Source organism: Bactrocera latifrons, unplaced genomic scaffold, assembly GCF_001853355.1.
Source record: "Bactrocera latifrons isolate USDA-ARS-PBARC rearing strain unplaced genomic scaffold, ASM185335v1 scaffold_266, whole genome shotgun sequence".
NCBI lineage: Eukaryota > Metazoa > Arthropoda > Insecta > Diptera > Tephritidae > Bactrocera > Bactrocera latifrons.
Window position 1 is genome coordinate 153,590 of NW_017536252.1, and position 20,618 is coordinate 174,207.

General features: G+C 37.9%; 1 protein-coding gene across 10 annotated transcripts in view; it reads left to right on the top strand.

Moving 5' to 3' along the window:
• The window catches only part of LOC108969803 (Down syndrome cell adhesion molecule-like protein Dscam2), a 138,771-nt gene that overhangs the window by 96,751 nt on the left and 21,402 nt on the right, over nucleotides 1–20,618 (top strand). For 9 of the 10 annotated variants that reach the window (XR_001993425.1, XR_001993426.1, XM_018934733.1 and 6 more), the window contains 13 exons: nucleotides 2,315–2,460; nucleotides 2,798–2,933; nucleotides 6,718–6,837; nucleotides 7,469–7,621; nucleotides 7,699–8,221; nucleotides 8,376–8,586; nucleotides 10,280–10,535; nucleotides 11,186–11,329; nucleotides 12,601–12,909; nucleotides 15,790–15,945; nucleotides 16,867–17,046; nucleotides 17,666–18,040; nucleotides 18,276–18,401. Coding sequence is in view for 8 of the 10 variants with exons in the window: in XM_018934733.1 (XP_018790278.1) it covers nucleotides 2,315–2,460; nucleotides 2,798–2,933; nucleotides 6,718–6,837; nucleotides 7,469–7,621; nucleotides 7,699–8,221; nucleotides 8,376–8,586; nucleotides 10,280–10,535; nucleotides 11,186–11,329; nucleotides 12,601–12,909; nucleotides 15,790–15,945; nucleotides 16,867–17,046; nucleotides 17,666–18,040; nucleotides 18,276–18,401 (2,835 nt within the window). In the remaining 2 variants the exon portion in view is untranslated. Of the gene's footprint in view, nucleotides 1–2,314; nucleotides 2,461–2,797; nucleotides 2,934–6,717; nucleotides 6,838–7,468; nucleotides 7,622–7,698; nucleotides 8,222–8,375; nucleotides 8,587–10,279; nucleotides 10,536–11,185; nucleotides 11,330–12,600; nucleotides 12,910–15,789; nucleotides 15,946–16,855; nucleotides 17,047–17,665; nucleotides 18,041–18,275; nucleotides 18,402–20,618 lie in introns of those variants that run through there. The other variant, XM_018934741.1, reaches the window with a different exon arrangement.

The window sequence follows — 20,618 nt, forward strand, 5'->3', positions numbered from 1 at the left end:
TCGTTTGGTATCGAACGGCTCGGAGAAGTTCTTCCCGATTCTGACGGAGCTTTTGGTGCTGGTCGACGTCAGCTTACACAGCCGTATAAGTTTTGCAGGGATACCAAATTCAGACATCGCGGCATAAAGGCARGTCCTTTTCGTGCTGTCGAAAGCAGGTTTGAAATCGACGAAGAAGTGGTRTGTGTCGATTCTCCTTTCACGGGTCTTTTCCAAGATTTGGCGCATGGTGAATATCTGGTCGGTTGTTGATTTGGCAGGTCTAAAGCCACACTGATAARGTCAAATCAGTTTGTTGACGGTGGGCTTTAATCTTTCACACAATACGCTCGATAGAACCTTATACGCGATGTTAAGGAGGCTTATCCCAMAGTAGTTGGCGCAGATTGTGGGGTCTCCTTTCTTATGGRTTGGTCACATCACACTTAAATTCCAATCGTTAGGCATGCTTTCGTTCGACCATATTTTACAAAGAAGCTGATGCATGCTCCTTATCAGTTCTTCGCCGCCATGTTTGAATAGCTCGGCCGGCAATCCATCGGCCCCGCCGCTTTSTTATTCTTCAGGCGGGTAATTGCTATTCGAACTTCTTCATGGTTGGGCAATGGAACGTCTGCTTCATCATCATCGATTGGGGAATCGGGTTCGCCTTCTCYTGGCGTTGTGCGCTCACTGGCATTCAGCAKGCTGGAGAAGTGTTCCCCCATAATTTAAGTATGCTCTGGRCATCGGTGACTAGATCTYYTTTGGGRGTTTTACAAGAGTATGCTCCAGTCTTGAAACCTACTGAAAGCTGCCGCATTTTACCCCTGTCGGCCAGTTTATCAAGCTCTYCGTACTCACGCATTTGGCTTCTTTCTTTTTCTGTCCGCAAATGCGTSTCGTTYCCCTCTTCAAGTCTCGGTATCTATGCCATCCCGCACGACTTGTGGTCGATCGTAACGTTGCGAGGTAGGCAGACTATTTTCTTTCCGCTGCGAAACGAAACTCCTCGTCGCACCAGTTGTTCTTTTGCACTTTCCTAAAACCAATGGTTTCGGTTGCAACTGTACGTAAGGAGTTTGAAATGGCGTCCCACAATTCCATTATACCGAGTTGTTGACGAGTGCTCTCAGAGAGCAGGAGTGYAAGCCGAGTAGAAAATCTTTCGATCTGTTGTGATTGCAGCTTCTCGAAGTTGAACCTTCCTTTTGTTTGATGGCGTGCGTTTTTTGCTGCACAGAGGCGAGTGCGAATCTTGGCTACAACAAGATAGTGGTCCGAGTCGATGTTAGGACCTCGGAGCACACGCACATCTAAAACACTGGAGACGTGTCTTCCGTCTGTCACAACATGATCAATCTGGTTGGTGGTTTTTCGATCCGGAGACAGCCAGGTAGCTTGATGAATCTTCTTAAGCTGAAATCTAGTACTAAAGGTAACCATATTWCGAGTYCCGGCGAAGTCGATCAGCCTTAATCCATTTGGGGATGTTTCCTCGTGGAGGCTGAATTTACCGACCGTATTGCCAAAGATACCTTCTTTGCCCACCCTGGCGTTAAAGTCGYCAAGTACGTTTTTTACATTGTGGCGGGGCAGCTCTCATAAGTGCGCTCCAAGCACTCATAAAGGCATCTTTGGTCACATCGTCCTTTTATTCCATCGGGTCGGAACTTTCAAGGGTAAATAACAAAATGGCGGAAAAAAGTTCTTTTATTTGAGTAAAGAAAGGGTTGTAAAATAAAAAGTTAGGGGACARAATGCTTGTTAGTACCGACGAGAACTGTAAACGTGTAAAACAACCTGTTCAAATTTGAAAGCAATCGGTTCAATAGAAAAAAAAAAATTAAAGTTCAACAACTCCGAGAGGACTCCGATGAGCTCTGGGAAACTCGTTATAACTCCTGAAATATTTCGAACTTCTGTCTGAAATTTTCGCTGTATATTCTCAGGAAATATATAACCCTATATCTCACTCTTTTAGTTTTAGGACTTACAAACAACCGTTATGTGAACAAAACTATAATACTCTCTTTAGCAACTTTGTTGCGAGAGTATAAATATCATGTTGCGTATTATGTTTTGAGTAAGTCAATGCTTATGTAATTATTTAAATCATTGGCAGTCAGGAGACATAATTGGGTTTTATACTCAAAGTTTATTAATTTTATTCCGGTCTCGAAACTGTCTGTTTTCCGCCCAAAATGTAACCTGAAGGTAATCTTGCAAAACCAATCTTAAATAACATTGAATTTTGGTTATATAAATTTGTCCGCAATTATTGTGTGCCAAAATAACTTTTTTGTTCCCATTTTACTGTGCTTCTTCCCTACAGGCCCACCAGTGATTGAAGCATTCAAGTTTCCCAAGAATCTGCAAGAGGGAGGACGCGCRCAGATAACTTGTGCCGTTTCATCTGGTGATATGCCAATCTATTTCAGTTGGAAGAAGGATGACATGTCCATACCAACAAGTTTGCAGGTGAGTTGATCAATCCAAAACTCCATGGGATTCTGAAAGAAAATGCATACTCAAACATATGGTCGACCACACAAGTAGCAAAGAGAAAAAATAAAATTAAAAGTTTAAGTGTGACTGCAGTAAGTTGAAAAGAGTTAGTTAAAACTTATTTGCTACATGGCAAAGAAGCAAAAATACACTTACTTTTGGTATGCTGCTGTGCTACAACACTTTTGAAGCAAAGTGTCTAAGTTGTTTTTAGCGTTAAATTAACAAAAAAGAAGAAGACTGCATTCACTAGACGTTTCAATTGCGTTTTATATTTCTCGTGTGTTATTTTTGTTTTACAAATTCCAAGATTACCGAGAAAAAGGAGGAATTCTATTCGCTTTTGGTGTTCAAGGATATCAGCGCAAAGCATAGCGGTAAATATACCTGCTATGCGAGCAATGCGGCAGCAAAGGTGAACTACACTGCAGAATTACAAGTGCGAGGTAAGTAACTGAACTACCAATGGTTTAGGATCCGAATACCCCAATGTTCACTTTCTTGAGTTTGGAAAAGATTAATAGTTCAAACACTCGCCTTACTGAGCGCTCTTTCGATTAAAAGTTAGTTAACCTTTGAAATCAAATTGCCCTTTATTGGCTCTATAGCTACCTAAGCGAGTTTAATCGCGTCGACAATAGCAAAACTATATTTTATTTATCATACTTTGAAGAATATCACCACATTTGTAATTTATATTTAACATTTCCTAAAAACAATTTAGAACAGCAAAAAAAAAAACAAACCAAAATAAAATTATAATAGTTTTCAGATAACATGTAATTGAAGTTATTAAATTTATTTAAAAATGTTACGTATAAAGATTTTATTATCTCCGCAATGCTTTTTCTGGGCATCCATTTAAATTACTTGATGTGTTCCAAGTATTCTGTCACATAGTCGGGGCAGTCATATAGAAAGTGGAAAAGTGGAAGTGGAAATATTGTTATAGGCCTGATCTCCAATACGCTTGTTCCCGTTATAGCAGCTGTAAGTCTGAACATACTATTCCTGGACTTGGTTCTAGTCTTTTCATACCTTTCATGTCTGCTTCCCTATCTGGCAGTTGGCCATTGATTTCCATCTGCTCAGAGCTATTTATTCAGAGTGAATATAAAGCTCTCTTTTGATCATTTCCAATGGACATGATATTAACTCCGCTTCAAATTCATCTAAAGTGGCTACTAGTTGGCCAACTCGTCTGCTTTTTTGTTATCGAAAATGTTCTTGTGGCCGGGAACCCAAATTAAGGGCAAGTGGAGTTGACCTGTTGGTGGGGTTAAAGCCTATCTGCAATTGTTAACTACGCACCATAATTCCTGCATTCTTATATCAGAGCTTGCTGTTACTTTCCGTGTGAAGGCGTTTATAGGCAGCTGAAGCAGGATTATATTGAAAACATCAGTCGGGCATGACTAAATTATAATTGACCTGATGGCGGCCATATACATTCACATACCTATACTCGGTTTAAGGCCCCAGTACATGCTAAGTGTTATTTTGCAATTCAATTTGGTATCGAAATTCAAATCCATATATATTAGCTGTTGGGGCCAGAAAAATTGTTGTACCGCCGAGTAAAGGCAGATTAAATTGAGGCATTTTGGTTTTATTCACCTGACAGATTGTGGAAGGACACATTTCCTGATACCATCACTACCATGTCATCTGCATATGTTACTACTTCACTTCGCTATTGAGTTAAAGTAGTATTCCATTTAGCGCCACCATCTATAAAAACTGTGAAAGGGTATCTTTTTGAGAAGTGCCTCTGCTTACGTAGCTTATTCATGCCGCTGAACCATTTGATGCTGTAAGCATCCTTTTCATCTATGCCTATATAGCAAGGCTGATAGAAATTAAAATCATTCGCATTAGGGAAGAACACCACTTTGACTAGCTATCTTCTTTGGATATATTTTCTAACTTTAGAACATTGGTTATTTTAGCTTTTGCATCATTATGGGAAATATTCCATCTGAACCCGTTACTTTAAATGGCAAGAATCTGTTTATAGCGTTTATAATTTTCTCTTTGTTTGCAATGCGGTTTGCTGACTACCAGAGAAGTGTGTTTTCAGGAGTTCCTCCAGAGATTCTCCAGCAGAGGAGGTTCATGCGCCACTATCGTCTTTAGGCAAGATATACAAGTATTGAAGTGTTCCGTATACTTAGTATCTGAATCTGTCTAGTTGATTCTTTGCATCTTTTTATCGATTTGCAGAAAAGCTGCCATGAGTCTGCAACTGATTACCTAATTCCTTCGTAGCTCCAASATAGTATAGCTGTCACCAAAGACTTTACTCAGTTGGCGAACAATGGCTTTTAAGGTCACTGTTCCACCAAGGAGTGGACTTCTTTTTTTTAYGCACGGTTAACGGTTTTGATTTATTGAAGAAGTAGGTTAGGATCTGGTTAAGGTTTTGAGAATTACTGATTCTATTTTAAACCAACTTGCTTCTAAGCATTTTATTGCTGACATAAAAAATTTAGCCCATCCTGTTTTTATGAAGTTTCGATATCGGAGGAGAGTATTGAATTTCTCGCGAATTCTAAAAAGTATCCAGATGTGATGCGACATAGATTGCTTCTCGGACATCCTCTAATCATCGACGAGTCTGGTCGTCTGATTCTATTGATAGCGTGGGATGCAAGACTTCCTCCCCACTTGAAAATTTTTCCCCCATTACATATACTTAGATAACTATATCAGATGTACATACATATTGCGATAGCGAATCACCCCTACACAGACACAAGTGTGTAGCCATATGGTAGGTCTCGTGTTGGCGTCGCACCATATTGGATATCTGTTGCTTTTCTCTGTCAGTCTTAACCTTGTGCGTTGACACCAGAAAGAAATTACCTCCTTCCTGTTCCACTCTCACCACTATGTTATCTGCTGTGATTGATAGTTAGGACAATAAAATGCGATTATAACTTTTYGATGATAATAAATGACCTTAGTTTATATTACTTTTGCTTGATCTTCCTTGCCTTGCTGTTAACGAAGCTGATTTTACTATCAGCCGTCGTTTGAGCCTATATCGACTCCCCGCATATGACCACTTGTATGAGCTTACTCGCTTTATTGAGCTTCTCCTCCTTTTCTACTGYCAGTCATCTATACCTAGTATAGATTTATTCTGCAGCTTGATGCATCTCAAGAGCTTTTAGCTTGGCTTCTTCAATGAAGAACTTAGAAATACTCTTTTTCTGATAATGATTTTTAAATAATTTATCTATTTTATCTATGACAAAATTTTTACGGATGGCCAAGAGATGGCGTATCTTGATTATAATTCAATTATTCCAATACCCCGRATATGCGTTGGAAATCTTCTGTAATTGAGCGTCTTCTCTTGGATATGCCACTCATTTGAAGCTTTTGTTTTACTTATCTCAAAAGGAAGTTAATCTTTATAAAATAAATTCGCTCACGACAAGTCCGTTAGCAAGTRAAAATGGACAAAATACGATGATAACCCCGCCCATTTCTCACCTAACGGTCACTAAATAAATACGTCAGAAACATTAAGTTACACGTTCTATATATCGGTCAATATGTAAGGTATCTTACAAAAAATTTATAATATTGGATATAGTAATAAGTTAAAATGAATAAATTAATTATATATAACCATTATATATTTTTTTTTGTTCATGTATACACTATAACCCAAAGAACATTAAAATTTATTATACGGTTTTTGAAAAAACTTGTTAGTATAAGGCATTCTTTAAAGTTTTTCCCCAAGCCTGTTACCTTCTCTACTTCAATTACACCTCCATTTAGTTTCCTTTTTTTGGCTTTGAATATTTTTACTTTTTGATGTRTTTATATATGTATGTATGTGTAAGTAAAAGTCCTCATAACCCCATTTCACTGAAATAAATCGCATTCGATTTTTCGTTAATTTAACTTTAAATTCTTCTATCCGGTCGTAAAAGTTTTCTGGTCCACGTATCTTCCATAGAAAAACTCTTAAGCGACATAGAGCAAGCAACCTTTTGCCTCTTTTATCCACATAGATGTTGCTGTTAATTTTGTTATTTGTTTTTCTACTTGGGATATTTGCTACTTTCCTGCTTTCATAATAACGATGCTGCTCATCACATCCAACAACACATAACTCGCCATGTTCGTTATCGCATTTCCGACGCGCACGCTGATTTCCGCTCCTTGTGCACACGTGAATGTGTCCGTTYGTCCGGGAACGCGTTTGTTAAGTTGCGCCACGCTGGGCACTGGAGCCAATGGATACGGCCATTATGCTTGGCAATACAATATCGATAAATTGCGAGGCGGAAGGATATCCGATACCAACTATTACCTGGTTCAAAGGGCAGGGTGAGTAGTGCACAGAAGTAAATACTATATTCTATTAAAGGGATGAGGAAAAGCTACAGCATGAGAGTTTTGCAAAAGTGGTAGTAGAATATTTGTATGTAACAATCGTTATGCGGGTACAGCTCGCACTGTTGCAAGTCTCTAATGGCTGTCTGTTGCAAATCGGTTACCARGTTCGGTGAAAAAATCGAATGAAACGGCTCAGCACAAGTGAAAAGGGTGAACGCGATGGCAGTAAACTTAATCCTGATATGCGAGTTCATTAAAGTTTTATAGACGACGACTTTGGGTTCGCAACTGAATTTGGGGTTGAGCTAAATTTTGCGTGGTTGCCGATTCCGCAACGGACATAAGAGGATAAAGGTACAACGCAAATTAGAGGAAAAAATACAAAACTATTCGCGATAGAAAATGTTAATAAAAGCAAATAAATTAATGTCAGAAATGTTGGAATATTAATTAAGCCATTTKAGCATTGATGGGCATCTATACGCTGAACAGCTGGTGCTGTTTGCTCAAATTTAGAATGCATAAAATGAGCAAGACAGCAAGATTTAGCACCAGATAATTTACAAAGTTACATTCAAATTTATTGAGTATGGCAGTAAAAGTCCATTTAATTTTTTTTCAGGCAAATTGTCACAAGACTTTAAGCCGCTCAACATGCGCAACAACTCGCTTGTGCTTAATCTAGCCACGGACATTGATGAGGGCTACTACATGTGTCACGCAACAAACGATATTGGCGTCGGTCTCAAAAAAATTATACGCATCAATGTGAATGGTAAGTGAACTTTCACGCGGATTTAAAAGCAAATTATTTTCCAAGCATTCGCCTTATTTTGGTCGTGTTTGTTTTAGAACCCGCCCGCTTCGAACAAGCAGCACGAAATGTATCATCACGACGCAATGACCCCGTTAGTCTCGACTGCCAGGCGAAAGGCGACGAGCCCATCGCAATTTCGTGGACACACAACAACGGCCGCATTGATCTGAACAATTTCCGTTTTAGCATTGCGGAAATGAAAACGGACAAGGGCGTCGACTCACAGCTGACCATTGCCCGTTCGGATCGTCACGATTCGGGCATTTATCGTTGCGTTGCCGAAAATCCGTATGGACGCACTGAGCTCGTCATCTTCTTGGCTGTTCAAGAACGTCCTGACACTCCATCTGTGCTGGAAGTCTTTGAGGTGGGCTCACGTACCGTAAAGCTGTCGTGGCGGCGCCCATTCGATGGTAATTCGCCAGTGCTCAGCTATCTCGTACAATATCAGCCGTTGAAATATTTGCAATCACATGCTGCGCTTGGGATGGCGGGTGGAGATTGGAGTGGTCCAAACATCATCAATGTCACTCTGCCGTCGACAAGTATTAGCCGGAGGTTCGTTCATATTCAGTCAATGAATGTGTGCAGCATTTACCACACTTACTATATATGCATTCAATCGCTTTTACATGCTATATTTGTTTATCACAGTACACTCTTGATGGTAGATATGGGTTTCATCGTTATTTTTGTTCCTTTGTATTGACAGCTATGACAGCGATTTGCGGGAAAGTGCCATTGTGRCAGGCTTGACTCCGGCAACTACTTTTCTCATTCGTATGCAGGCAATCAACGAAATCGAGCGGAGTCCATTCACCGATCCTATTGTGCTGAAAACGCAGGAAGAGGCTCCAACCGAAGCACCYTCAAATGTGCAGGTGCAGACAGGTGGCGAAAGTGAATTGATTGTGACATGGCAGGTTAGTGATAATATACTTCTTGCACGATTTCTTCCAGCACTATCAGGTGGCTATCTAATTTAAAAATTCATATTTTATGACAGATCGCATTTCCATTAAGATCCAAGATTTTTCTACTTGGGATCAAATATAGGTTTGATTTTGGTTATAATAATTACCTACTTTCCGTTTTGTGACTTAATGTACACAAATCCAAAGAGATATTTAGGTTAGTAAATGTTTATGATATCTCTAAAATTTTAATAGCTCTACAATCTASCATAAAGTACACTTAAAACAATGAGGCTTTGTAGTAGACGATTACCAAAGAAGAGTATGACAGGCTTTAAAATATTTGATGAATMAAGGTGATACGGTCTTTTAGAATTGTCAATTAAAAGTTTGAGAGCACTATATTTCATCCCATTAAATCTGACGAATTTTGTTTTGATTGACTGATTTGACGAAGTTTGTAACACCCAGAAGRGAGCGTCGGAGAGCCTATGAMGTTTATATATAAATGATCAGTTTATTGAGCTGAGTTCATTTAGCCATGTCCGAGTGTTTGTATGTCCCTCTGTTTTAAGATATCGTTTTGAAATTTTGTGAACGTAATTTTTTCTTCAAGAAGCTGCTCATATCGGAACTGCCGATATCAGACTACTATAACATATAGCTGTCATACAAACTGAWCTATCGGAATCAAGTTCTTGTATGAAAAACTTTCACATTTGACGATATATCTTCACAAAAATTGGCACAGGTTATGTTCAAAGATAATAATGTAATATCCGAAGAAATTGCTCAAATCGGTTAACTATAGCATATAGCAGCCATACAAACTGAATGATCGGAATCAAATGCTTGCACGGGAAAGTTCCCCATTTGACGATATATCTTCACGAAATTTGGTAGGAGTTATTGCAATAATAATGTTATATCAGAAKAAATTGTTTAGATCGGCTCAGTATAGCATATAGCTGTCATACAAACCGAACGATCGGAGTCAAGGGCTTGTATGGCAATTAATTAGCAGGAAGGAGGTGGTAGATTTCAAGCGACATCTGTCAAAAAATAGAAAAAATCGGCCATTTTTGAGCAGTGTTGCCTACTCAAATTTGGTAAATTGAGTTAAATGCACGAAATTCTTGTGCATTACAAACTTGCATTAACATGAGTCAAATGCGCAAGTAAATGTAAATTAAGCCCGCTGATGCATATTTGCGATGTCGTCTGACAGGACTATAAGATAATAGTATAATCCCCGAAATAATGGTTTAGATCGGATTACTATAGCATATAGTTTCCATACAAACTGAACACATAGTCACTAAAATAAATGCACTTGTGAAGGGTATATTAGATTCTTTGATTTCTTTTAAAATCATATTCAAAAATCTGTTTTTGCCAATAGCCAACATTCAACTAATTGCTGTAGTAAACAATATACAATTATTTTCATGAGCCCGCGACCAACCTTGTCCAAATCTTTATTTACTTCTCACACCTTTTCCCTCACAATTAATAATTCAATGATTATAATGGTACCTGGTTTATACAAGTATTGCATGTTCGTGAAAATACTTCATACCACACCACATACGCAAACGTGTGGTCTTCGTGGGCGCAAAAACAAAAATTTTCCATTTCATTCATTCCACTTACTTGAAATAACGCCTTGTCTTTCCATTTATATTTTTTTACGTCTTTGCAGATACCATCCCGAGAATCTTGGAATGGTGAACTCATCGGCTATACCGTTAACTGCAGCGAGGAAAAACAGAACATCAACTACATTAGCGTTGTCAATAATTCACTCAAGTCGGTGATTGTAAGTGGTTGGGCCACCACAAAGGCAACCATTCGCGGCTTGCGCAAATACACCAGGTACGCGGTGACTGTGCGTGCACTCAACAGTTTTGGTTCGGGACCCTGGAGTGCCGCCATTTTCGGAACGACAGCCGAGGGTGGTGAGTAATTTTATAGCTGTTGAATGCTGTTTTTAAGAGATTTTGTTCCTGTGGAACTTACATAAAAGTGCTGTTGGTATAAGTATTTTGTGCCTGCAGTTTGTAGTAGTGTRTGAGTAAATGTTAGTCAATGTGCGCTTCTCTAATTCCCTGTAAGACAAATCAAGCGTAGAGGAACTAGCTACAACTACTCGAAATTGTAACCATATATTTTAACGAAGTGCTTCCTAAACTCGATCGAACTTTTGATTTCTATCGATTCCGATCCTTTAGATTTCATTCATACGTCTGTACTTAATATTATATCAGGCTTGAGAACCGTTTAAGGTTCATTCATTATCTTTAGATTTTTCCATCTTGGAATTCTGCATGTTTACCATATAAAAGTATATATAGTATGTATATATAGTATGTAATTGCCGCATGTGCTGACACAGCATTAAAGGAGAAACACCTACCTAAAGTGGCTCATTTCTATTGTCATTTGCTTTGATCACCTAGAAATTTTAAGCAACTAAACAAACAACTAATTTAAACAATTTTAATTCAAACTGCGGCACAGATAACCGGTTTCTATGAATAAGTGTTTGTATATTAAACTATTACAGTGGAAATTTTTGTTTTTGGTTATGTCTGGTTTCTCTTTACAGTGCCTGAAGCGCCTCCGCAGCATGTCAATTGTACCGCATTGTCGTCGCAAAGTCTGAAGATATCCTGGCTAGAACCGCCATTGCAATTTCATGGTGGAATAATCCAAGGCTATAAAATTTTATATCGGCCCATTGTGAATCAAAGTAAGTTCGAACAACAGCATGTATTTCACACTCACACATTGCCGTATGCTCCTGCCATTTTAATGGGATTGTAAGTAGGAAAACGATGTAGCGTCATCGCCCTTTTGCAACTTCCCTATGAATGGTGTTAATATGTGGTAGACAGTAGTGGTTTTAAAGTGCAAGCGGGATAATGCTCTACCCAGCTATCAATGTGTTGTTTTATTTTGTCTACAAGTTTATCTTTGGAATGAAATTGTTATGTAATAGCACGAATGATTTGGTACGATACACAGAGTTGATATCAAATCTTTGTTATCTGCCATTAGCTACAAATGTACCTACAATGTACCTCTCCATACAGCTAATTATTGTCCTTTATTGAAATTAATCCATTTGAAGTTTGCAAATATGCAAACAATTAAAACTAATTTGATACTGTTATGAACACTAAAAAAAAAAAAAACAACAACTTAACTGTAAATTTCCATGACTATTTCTATTTAAAATAATATTTTTTTTTCACAAAAACTTTGCTGTTGAAATAATACATTTTCCCAATTTTCTCGCAATAAATTAGATGATAACCTCGCCTACTTTCAATTTGAAGGTTAGGTTGAAAACTACTTAAAGTGCGATAACTGACTACCTTAATACGACAGAGGCAAATTTAAGTTTTACAGCTAAGTTATCACGAAGGAGGCCCACAGGCGCCGGTGAATTGGCATAGAAGTGTCCAGTTTTTCAAGTGAAATTCTATTCCTCAGAAGCTAGTCCTTCAGTTTCAACCAATCTAAAGCCATCCTGATTATTTCATTTTACCATATACAAATCAAGTATCAGTGAATTTAAAGGGAGAAAACTCCGCACAAATAGTATTGTAAAGATATACCATCTGAGACCTCAAAATTGTCAAAGTCGAACTATAACTTTGGAAGCCCTGAGATATCATAAATAATAGGTTCTGATAAAAAAAACGGGTTTCTCTTGTTTCTTAGTATCAGAAATTCGTATCTCGCCTCCAACTATTTTAGAGACCATCTTTTTCTGTTAATAGTCAAATGAAAAAWTTGTATGAAATCGAGTACATATATATAGGTGTGTGTATTACAATTCTTGAATATATGTTAATGCTTAGCCACTTTTGTTGAGTTTATATTACATAAATAAAACTTTTATTGTAATTAATTCGGTTTATTCGAATATTTTCAGTTGAAATCCTTCGCGGAATTTTCTTTATACTCGTAAAGTTTTGCAAACGCTTTCCTTACATGTTGGTTTTATATTTTCAGTTGACTTCCCGGCAAAACTAGAGGTGAAGCGTACCTCCAATCTTGAGACCTACTTGCACACTCTCCATAAGGCGACTAATTACTCCCTGCGTGTATTGGCTTATACAGCGACTGGTGACGGGTTGTCCAGTCAACCGTTATATTGCCAAACAGAGGACGATGTGCCGGACGCTCCAGCGTCTATAAAAGCAGCCGCATTAACGGCCGATTCAATATTGATTTCGTGGTTGCCGCCAAAAAATCGCAATGGAATAATTTCGCATTATACAGTTTATTCGCGCGAGGCTGGGCGTAAAGGACAAGCGAAATGTGAGTGCAAAAACAAAGTCAAAATAAATGTTATTAGTTAATGGATACCTGKGTTAGTATTCTTCTGAACAATTAAATCGTTTTAAATCGTTTTATTTCTTACACAAATTTTGCATTTATTCTTCTCTGTCCTGAGGATGGAAAATTTGTGTCTTGCCCAGCGCATTTGTTAAGTTCAATAATGGAAATTGGGATTAAGTTGTTGGGTCATTTTTATAAGGTGCATGGACCTTTTATGATACATATAACAGGAATTTTTTTTATACATGTGGTGTTCAATTTGACAATACTTTCTTTCGGAGTTGGTCTGGATCTTTGTTCCATATACGTATCTTCAAACACGAAGCTTCCTGTAATTGTACAGTCAATGGAAACGCACGACGATTGTCGTTTTGAAGGAGAATATTCGACGCTTTATTGCTGACATATTGGTCAAAAATTAGGGCTCTCATTTGCTCGAAATAATTTTTTAAAGTAAATGGCAAACCATCTTTATAATAAAGCTAAATTCTTGGCCATAACAATAAGCTATATGCGTTTTATTTCAATTTGAAAACCAAATTTTCAGTCTAGTCAAGAAAAAAATTGCTATTACTTAAGGTGTAGATTAATTATTTTTGTTGAACGAGCTTTCTGTTATTGGTTAAATTAGGTACGATTTGTCCTCATTTAACCTACGAGATTGCACATGCGTCCCCTTATTTTAATAAACATATTTTTTTGGATCTAATAAAAATYTGCATGGTAACAGCACAATAAATGGACCGATGGGCCAATAATCTGATTTTGCTACGCTAAATATATCTTATAGCATTAACAGACGGCGTTAGTCCGGATTAACTGCTTTATTCTGTATCTATTCAGAGTGTTCGTTTTAACTCCCATGTGGAAGCAGCACGTAAACCTGACCTTGGTCAAAGTGACAAAAGCCTTAATGGTGTGCAATCGGCTGGCAGGAAGGTCTTGGGGTTTAAAGCCAAGGATAGTTAGATGGTTGTACACCATGATAGCTAGACCGATAATCACTTATAGGGCGGTATAGGCCTGGGCCTCAGTAGCGTCGCAAACATCGGTTAAGGCTAAGCTACTGAAGCTACAGCGGCTGGCCTGTGTCTGCATGACGGGCGCAATGCGCACCTGTCCAACGGCAGCACTGGAGGTTCTTCTTGAACTTACTCCGCTTCATTAGGTCATCGGTCTGCAAATAACGCCAGATGGGTGTGGAAAAGGCAAAGTAGTGTCATCCCAGAGGATGGAAATGATAAGTGGCAAGTTACCATTGGCCCTCCTACCGAGGGATAGAACTACCAAAAAGGTTAACCTCAGGAAAAAGTTTAAGGTTACCCTCGGCAGCAAAGACGATTGGAACGACTCCAACCTCGAGCTGTTGTTGAGGAACAGTACTATGAGATGGTACCCAGATTGCTCGAAAATGTCGGAGGGAATCATGGGTGAGTTCCCGAGCATTTTCTAGGCAGAAGTTTATGCCATAAGCCGATGTATAGAAATAAACCTTAATCGCAACTATCGCAATGAGCGAATAGCCATTCTAAGTGATAGTCAGGCGGCGCGATAGGCGATCTCCACTTACGAGGTCAAATCGCTTCTAGTGCAGGAGTATAGGGAGAGGCTGAATAGCCTTGCGGAAAAAAACCAGGTGCACCTAATCTGGGTGCCTGGTGACAAAGGTATAGCCGGCAATGAACTGGCGGACGAGCTCGCYCGATCCGCATCCTCCACCAAGATGATAGGACCCGAACCCTTTACGGGTGTGGGTCCCCATACCATRAAGGAGCTGCTCSGTAAAGAGGAAAGGGCAGGCAGGGAGGAGCACTGAAAAGGTTCAAAATTGTAATAAACCTCCCCAGGWACGAGCTCAGGCTGTTAGTCGCATGGTACACTGGCCACTGTAAGCTAAATAGGCATCTGCTCAGCATGGGCCTATCAGCTTGCGCCAACTGCCGTTTCTGCGACAGGGAGCCTGAAACCCCGGAGCATCTRTTGATTGACTGCACAGCAGTCTGTAGACGTAGACCTATGGCCATTGGAGTGTTGTTTCCGGATAGGTATTGCATTGCATCGCTAGCGCCAAGTAGTCTACTGGACTTCATTAATGGGCTGGGTCTAGGCGACCCAGTTAGTTAGAGAGTTGGTTGCATTTTCTTTGGCAACATTGTTAAAAATGACCAATTTTAGTCCATTGTGAATGAAAAACAAGCAACACTGACAGCTGTGTAACTATGGGGCGGCTAACAACACAAATGTTTATCTTCTATCCATTTTCAGTGAAAATATCCGTCTGTCCCCTCCAAATGTGTATCTGATTAAGTGTGCAGTTAATCCGGATTAACRCTGCTATCTGTCAAGATGATTAGCTATCGAACAAAATCAAGAAGAGTTAAATGTCTGAACTGAYTTCATTAATAAATGGATCTTTAAATAAGGTGCCCATTTGGTGATTGGTTGAATCAGGCGAGAAAATTTGGGCTATGAATTCTCACCAAAAAGTGTGCGCCATATTGCCATAACATTCCCATTTTCATATGTGTGTATAAAGAGTAAGGATTAATGCGCAAAATTATTGTTAAAAATATTGTCACGATTGGGAGAAAATAATTTGATGATGCACTTAACAGTTTTTAATAACTTTATTACATTATTCTATTGAAACATATTTTAAATTATTGTGATTAATTGTATGACTTTGTTATATAATATCACAACATTGATTACTTTTTTTCTTTTCTTTTCTTACTGACTTTAAAAAATTGGAAAATTTTCACGCATTATATGGCTTTTTGTTGTGGCCTTACTCTGTTGCGGTTGTTACTGGATCTTTGGACTCTTTCGTCTCCTTCTTGTCTCTCCACCATTAAACAGCTCATATGGTGCGCGTCGATGAAAATGGTTATCCGGTGACCTATGAAGCACGCGGGCTGGCAGAAAATCAAATGTACGAATTCTGGGTTTCTGCGTCAACATCCGTTGGAGAGGGCGAACCAACATCTGTGGTTGCGCAGACCACAAATACGCGTGGTAAGTTTGTCAGAGTGTATRCGTGTGTGGCGGACCATCAGTCCTCTGATTGATGGCTCTGTAAGCACGTTAATGCAGTAAAACGGCATACATAACAACAACAACATTAATTTTCGATCGTATAGAAAATTAAAAATTAAATTAACAGCAGCAACACATAATTTCCTCATGCACCAAGGGATGATTTATTTAAGTGATTATTTTAAGTGTGTTAATGCAGCCCATAGCTTTTAGATCTTCATCGATATACCGCAGTCATCGGTTTGAAGATGTATGCTCTAACTTCAAATAGTAATTAGATTTCATCCTTAGTTTATGATTAAGCTATTTAGGCTTAAACTGAGCAATTTCGCCTTAAAAATCTGTACATAGTTTCGGAGCTCCCCACTGTCTTCATAATGTGTTGCAACTTGGTACAGAAAATCTACCTTAAAATGAAGACTCAGAAACAAACTAACTATTTTCCAATTTAATCTAAATGGAATAGAATGGTTTCACATCACCTCAATAATAAGTTATCTATGTTCGAAAATAATTTAAATAATTATTTTATATAATTTATATTTGTAGAAGGGTTTTTGCTGAATTAAAAATTAAAATACTTAAAGGAACCTAATATGGCATATGTAAATAAAATGTATGGGATTTGTTCTGATTTCTTTAGCCAAATTATTATTGACAAAGATTCCCACAAAACCATTTAAACATATTAAGAAATGAATGTATGAACCTTTATTGGGATATTTTATCATAAATTGTGTACTTTATATAGCAGTGGGAACTTACTTTAATATTTTATGATTTTTGAATCAACCCGCTTTTATATAAACTCTCACTAAATTTTTAAGAAACCGGAAACGTTGAACTCTGCGCTTCAAAATTATTTGTAAGAAAAGTTGAAAACAATAAGTACTCTTACAGCCCCTGCTCGGATCGCTTCTTTTGGACAACTAGTTCGGAAAGCTGTCGGCACTGCCTTGATTTTGGAATGTTTGGCTGTGGGAAATCCGACGCCACGAGCTAGATGGTTGACCAGAGACCGGCCTGTCACATTCAGCCCCTTCTATGAGGTGACTAACGAAGGAAATTTAAAAATACACCGTAAGTGTGATAGTAATAAATGAAAGTTAGTAAAATTATTTGCCCAAACTTTCGCCATGGTTACTTATATCTCATCGATAATTGCTTGGTTATTTTTTCATTGGTGGTTCTAGCAAATTACAACCGCAGCGTGYTTCCGTTTCTTTTATGAAAACGTTCGCTATTTGGTTTTGGTCTAAGTAAATGGTTTTCTGTAATATTCAAATCTGATAGAAATTAAAATCCAATTTCCATCAACGGTCCTCAAATTAATATATTATTCGCACAATGCGATTACTTCCGCTTGTTTACGCCGCCTGGACACTTCGGCGGCCATACGACACTCTTTTACTAATTTTAGTCAAGCAGACACGGCCACTCAGCTGAGAAATGCCGGGTTGAATTGCAATTATCTGTGAAATAAAAATGCWATTTTCCATGTAACTGCACATATTTGCAACCTTTTCTATTTTAATTTATTTTTCGTTGCATGTTACAACCACAACACAACGGCTTTCGAAAATACACCAACAAAAATATTCAAACAAATGACGTTACATATTGAAAATTTTGACAATCGCACACACCCACACGTTGGATGTATGAATTGAATGGCCAAYGGCAATCGCCTGGTGAACAGGCGTAGAGAGCAATTTGTCCGGAAATTACACTTGTACGGCGAATAATCTGTTCGGAAGCGATGAGATTCAGTATCAAGTGATTGCCATGAAACCACCCGTCGCCCCCCAAATCATTGTGCAATATGCGTCAGCTGATAGCATACGTGTCAGCTGGGATCCGCCGGACGACGGTGGTGCCCCTTTGCAAGGCTATACCATTTCGTACCGCATCACAGGAGAGACATGGGCACAGACCGAGTTGATGCCAGAGAATAACGCTTATACGATTACGGGCTTGAAATGTGGCAATCAGTATATCATCAAGATGTCGGCGCATAATATTGTTGGCGACGGCATGTCCAGCGAGGAAATTAACGTCTGGACCAAGGGCAAAGGTAAGCAAATTCAAAAAGATTGTGTTTATGCTCATAAGTCAACGAGAAGGTAGAAAGAAACAGTGCGAAAGCATACGTAAAGTTATATAGTTAATCCTGCCAAAAATTCTGTTACAARAAAATTTCTATAGAGCAAAAGTTGATTTTATAACTATACTTTATGTATATTAGTCGATATATTTTAGCTACATTTCAACATTAACACAACATTTGTTAAATACTTTATTGAATACAGCCTCACAGGCGCCGAACGGGAATGAACTGATTGCCACTAATGCCTCTTGTGTGAATTTGAARTTATCAACGTGGAACAATGGTGGCTGTCCCATACATCACTTCTCTATTGAGCACCGACCGCTTGGTAAGTAATTTACTGAAATGAGAAACTGTCGCAGATATACATATATTACATACATAAGTACGTGCATCAAATATGAAATGTAGATCATTAAAATTTAGAAGAACGAGAGTTTTGAGGCTTTCMGTATTTCGTTTTTTGTGGGAAACACTTAACAGAAAAACACGGTACGCCTATTCCACAGTTTTAAGTACACTATTTTAAGAGTAATCCTCTAGCTGGCTTCGTTGTAGCACAATATCGTAATCCCGGAACCAAAATCGTATATATTGTTTCATATACCTACACCTTTTTCAGTATACTCTTGGCATCTAATCGCTGCTCCATGGTGTCTATTAACGTTGGGAAAATGGACGAAATCGGACAACAACCACGCCTACTTCCCATGTTGCACAATTTCAAATTCCACTTAATTCATTCAGTTTCCAGTACACAAATAAAGAAGAAATTAATTTAGCGAGATAAAACTTTGCACGAATAATATCTTTAGTGTGTGCCTATTTATGAAAATTGCGGCATTCAGCTCCATCTGGGATAAGTTCGATTGATACATTTTCCGCGGTTTATCCTTTAAGTTATTCAACATAGAAAAGTTCGGAACTGGAAAAATAAGAAAACWGCTGGAAAAGGAACGATGCTTGGGGTTGGGGATGGGGGATTTTTGTCTAAGTGATATTCTATCTCTAACTCATTCACTCATCGTGATTCTTCAGAAAGAATCGATCGATCTGTCAAAGGCATCACATATGATAGATACGCCGCTTGTAACGTTCCGAAATCGAAGACAAAAGCTGAGGAACAGTTTTCGATCCATTTATTTGGACACGAAAAAAATGACGACAAAACTGAAAGTTGTCGATGAAAAACCAATAATCTGCGGCCGCCGAACAGAACACTAAAATATCTGCGTGAGTCCTTGCGATGAATACTATATTGTCTCAATGTACATTCCTACAATTGACGAAGATTTGARGACGCGCTTTTCTAGAGAAGTATTGGATGAATTTCAACTGAGTTTATTGCTTCCAGAAAATTATGTTCTTTAAAAACCAAAGAAATGACAAATCTTATTGACTGCTTGATAGATAGATCCCCTTTGTATAATGGCAACGTCGCACAATATGTTAGAAACGGAATTTTTCGGCAAAAATGTTGTTCGTATTTTAAAACTGCTTGWTTATTTAAATTTTATTGATAAGTGTGACTTCTTASATTTAAGAAGTTGGTGAAAAGATATAGCGAGCCTATAGCCTGTTGTAGTAGTCAGAAGTAGTAGTATCAGAGAAAATTTWCGATATATTAAATATTTACTTAACACTATCTAATCGCTCTTATTTTATGTTGATTATAATGAATAGTAATGAGTTCTTGAATCTAATAAAAARTTAAAGGCATAGTTGAACAAAATGATAACATGTAATCAAGAAAATTAAGATTATCAAAATAATACGTTCTCATTTACTAAGTTTGAGTTATAATKTAAAAGTAGTCCTTTTGCATCTTCTCATAGATCTATGTGTTTTATTACAGTTGTAACTCTTACACTTGATAAAAGTGGATCAGAAGTAACTAAGAGACTCTTTAAAATATCATCGATGGTTGAAGTTCGACTAAAAAACTTGCAAATCAACTTGTGCAGATATTGGTGTAACAGTAATATTTTCAGGGTAACAATACCTTTTTTCCTCCCGAACTCTATAATACGGTGGCACACATCACATCCGAAGTCTTTAAGCACATTTCGAACAACTTCATACTAATGCTTTGTTCTTAAATTAACTTCACCTTATCTTCACTAAAAGAAGTGAATTTATCCCTCAAAAACTGCGTCAACATATATTATCACTTTTTCGGCCGCACCGAATAAATTCTTCAGTAAGCTGTCGATTACTTATGGAAGCGGATGACATTTTGCAAATATATTTTTATATTATTTGCAATATACATATATTTATACAAATCACACTTGTTAAGGTTAGGTTTTTATTACACAACGAATTTCGAAATTGCACAAACGCCACTTTAAATTATCAAYATGTGAAGACGCGCAATAAGTTAAACAACAACCGCTCATAGCTATTCCTTAAAGTGTACATAAAATAATAGGACTAACTAGACTATGTAGGTACATGTAGCTAATACTCAAAACTATAATTTTTATGTAAAATTGTTTAAAAAACGGGTTTATTTTAAAACTTTGTCAAAATGTACATGAATTAT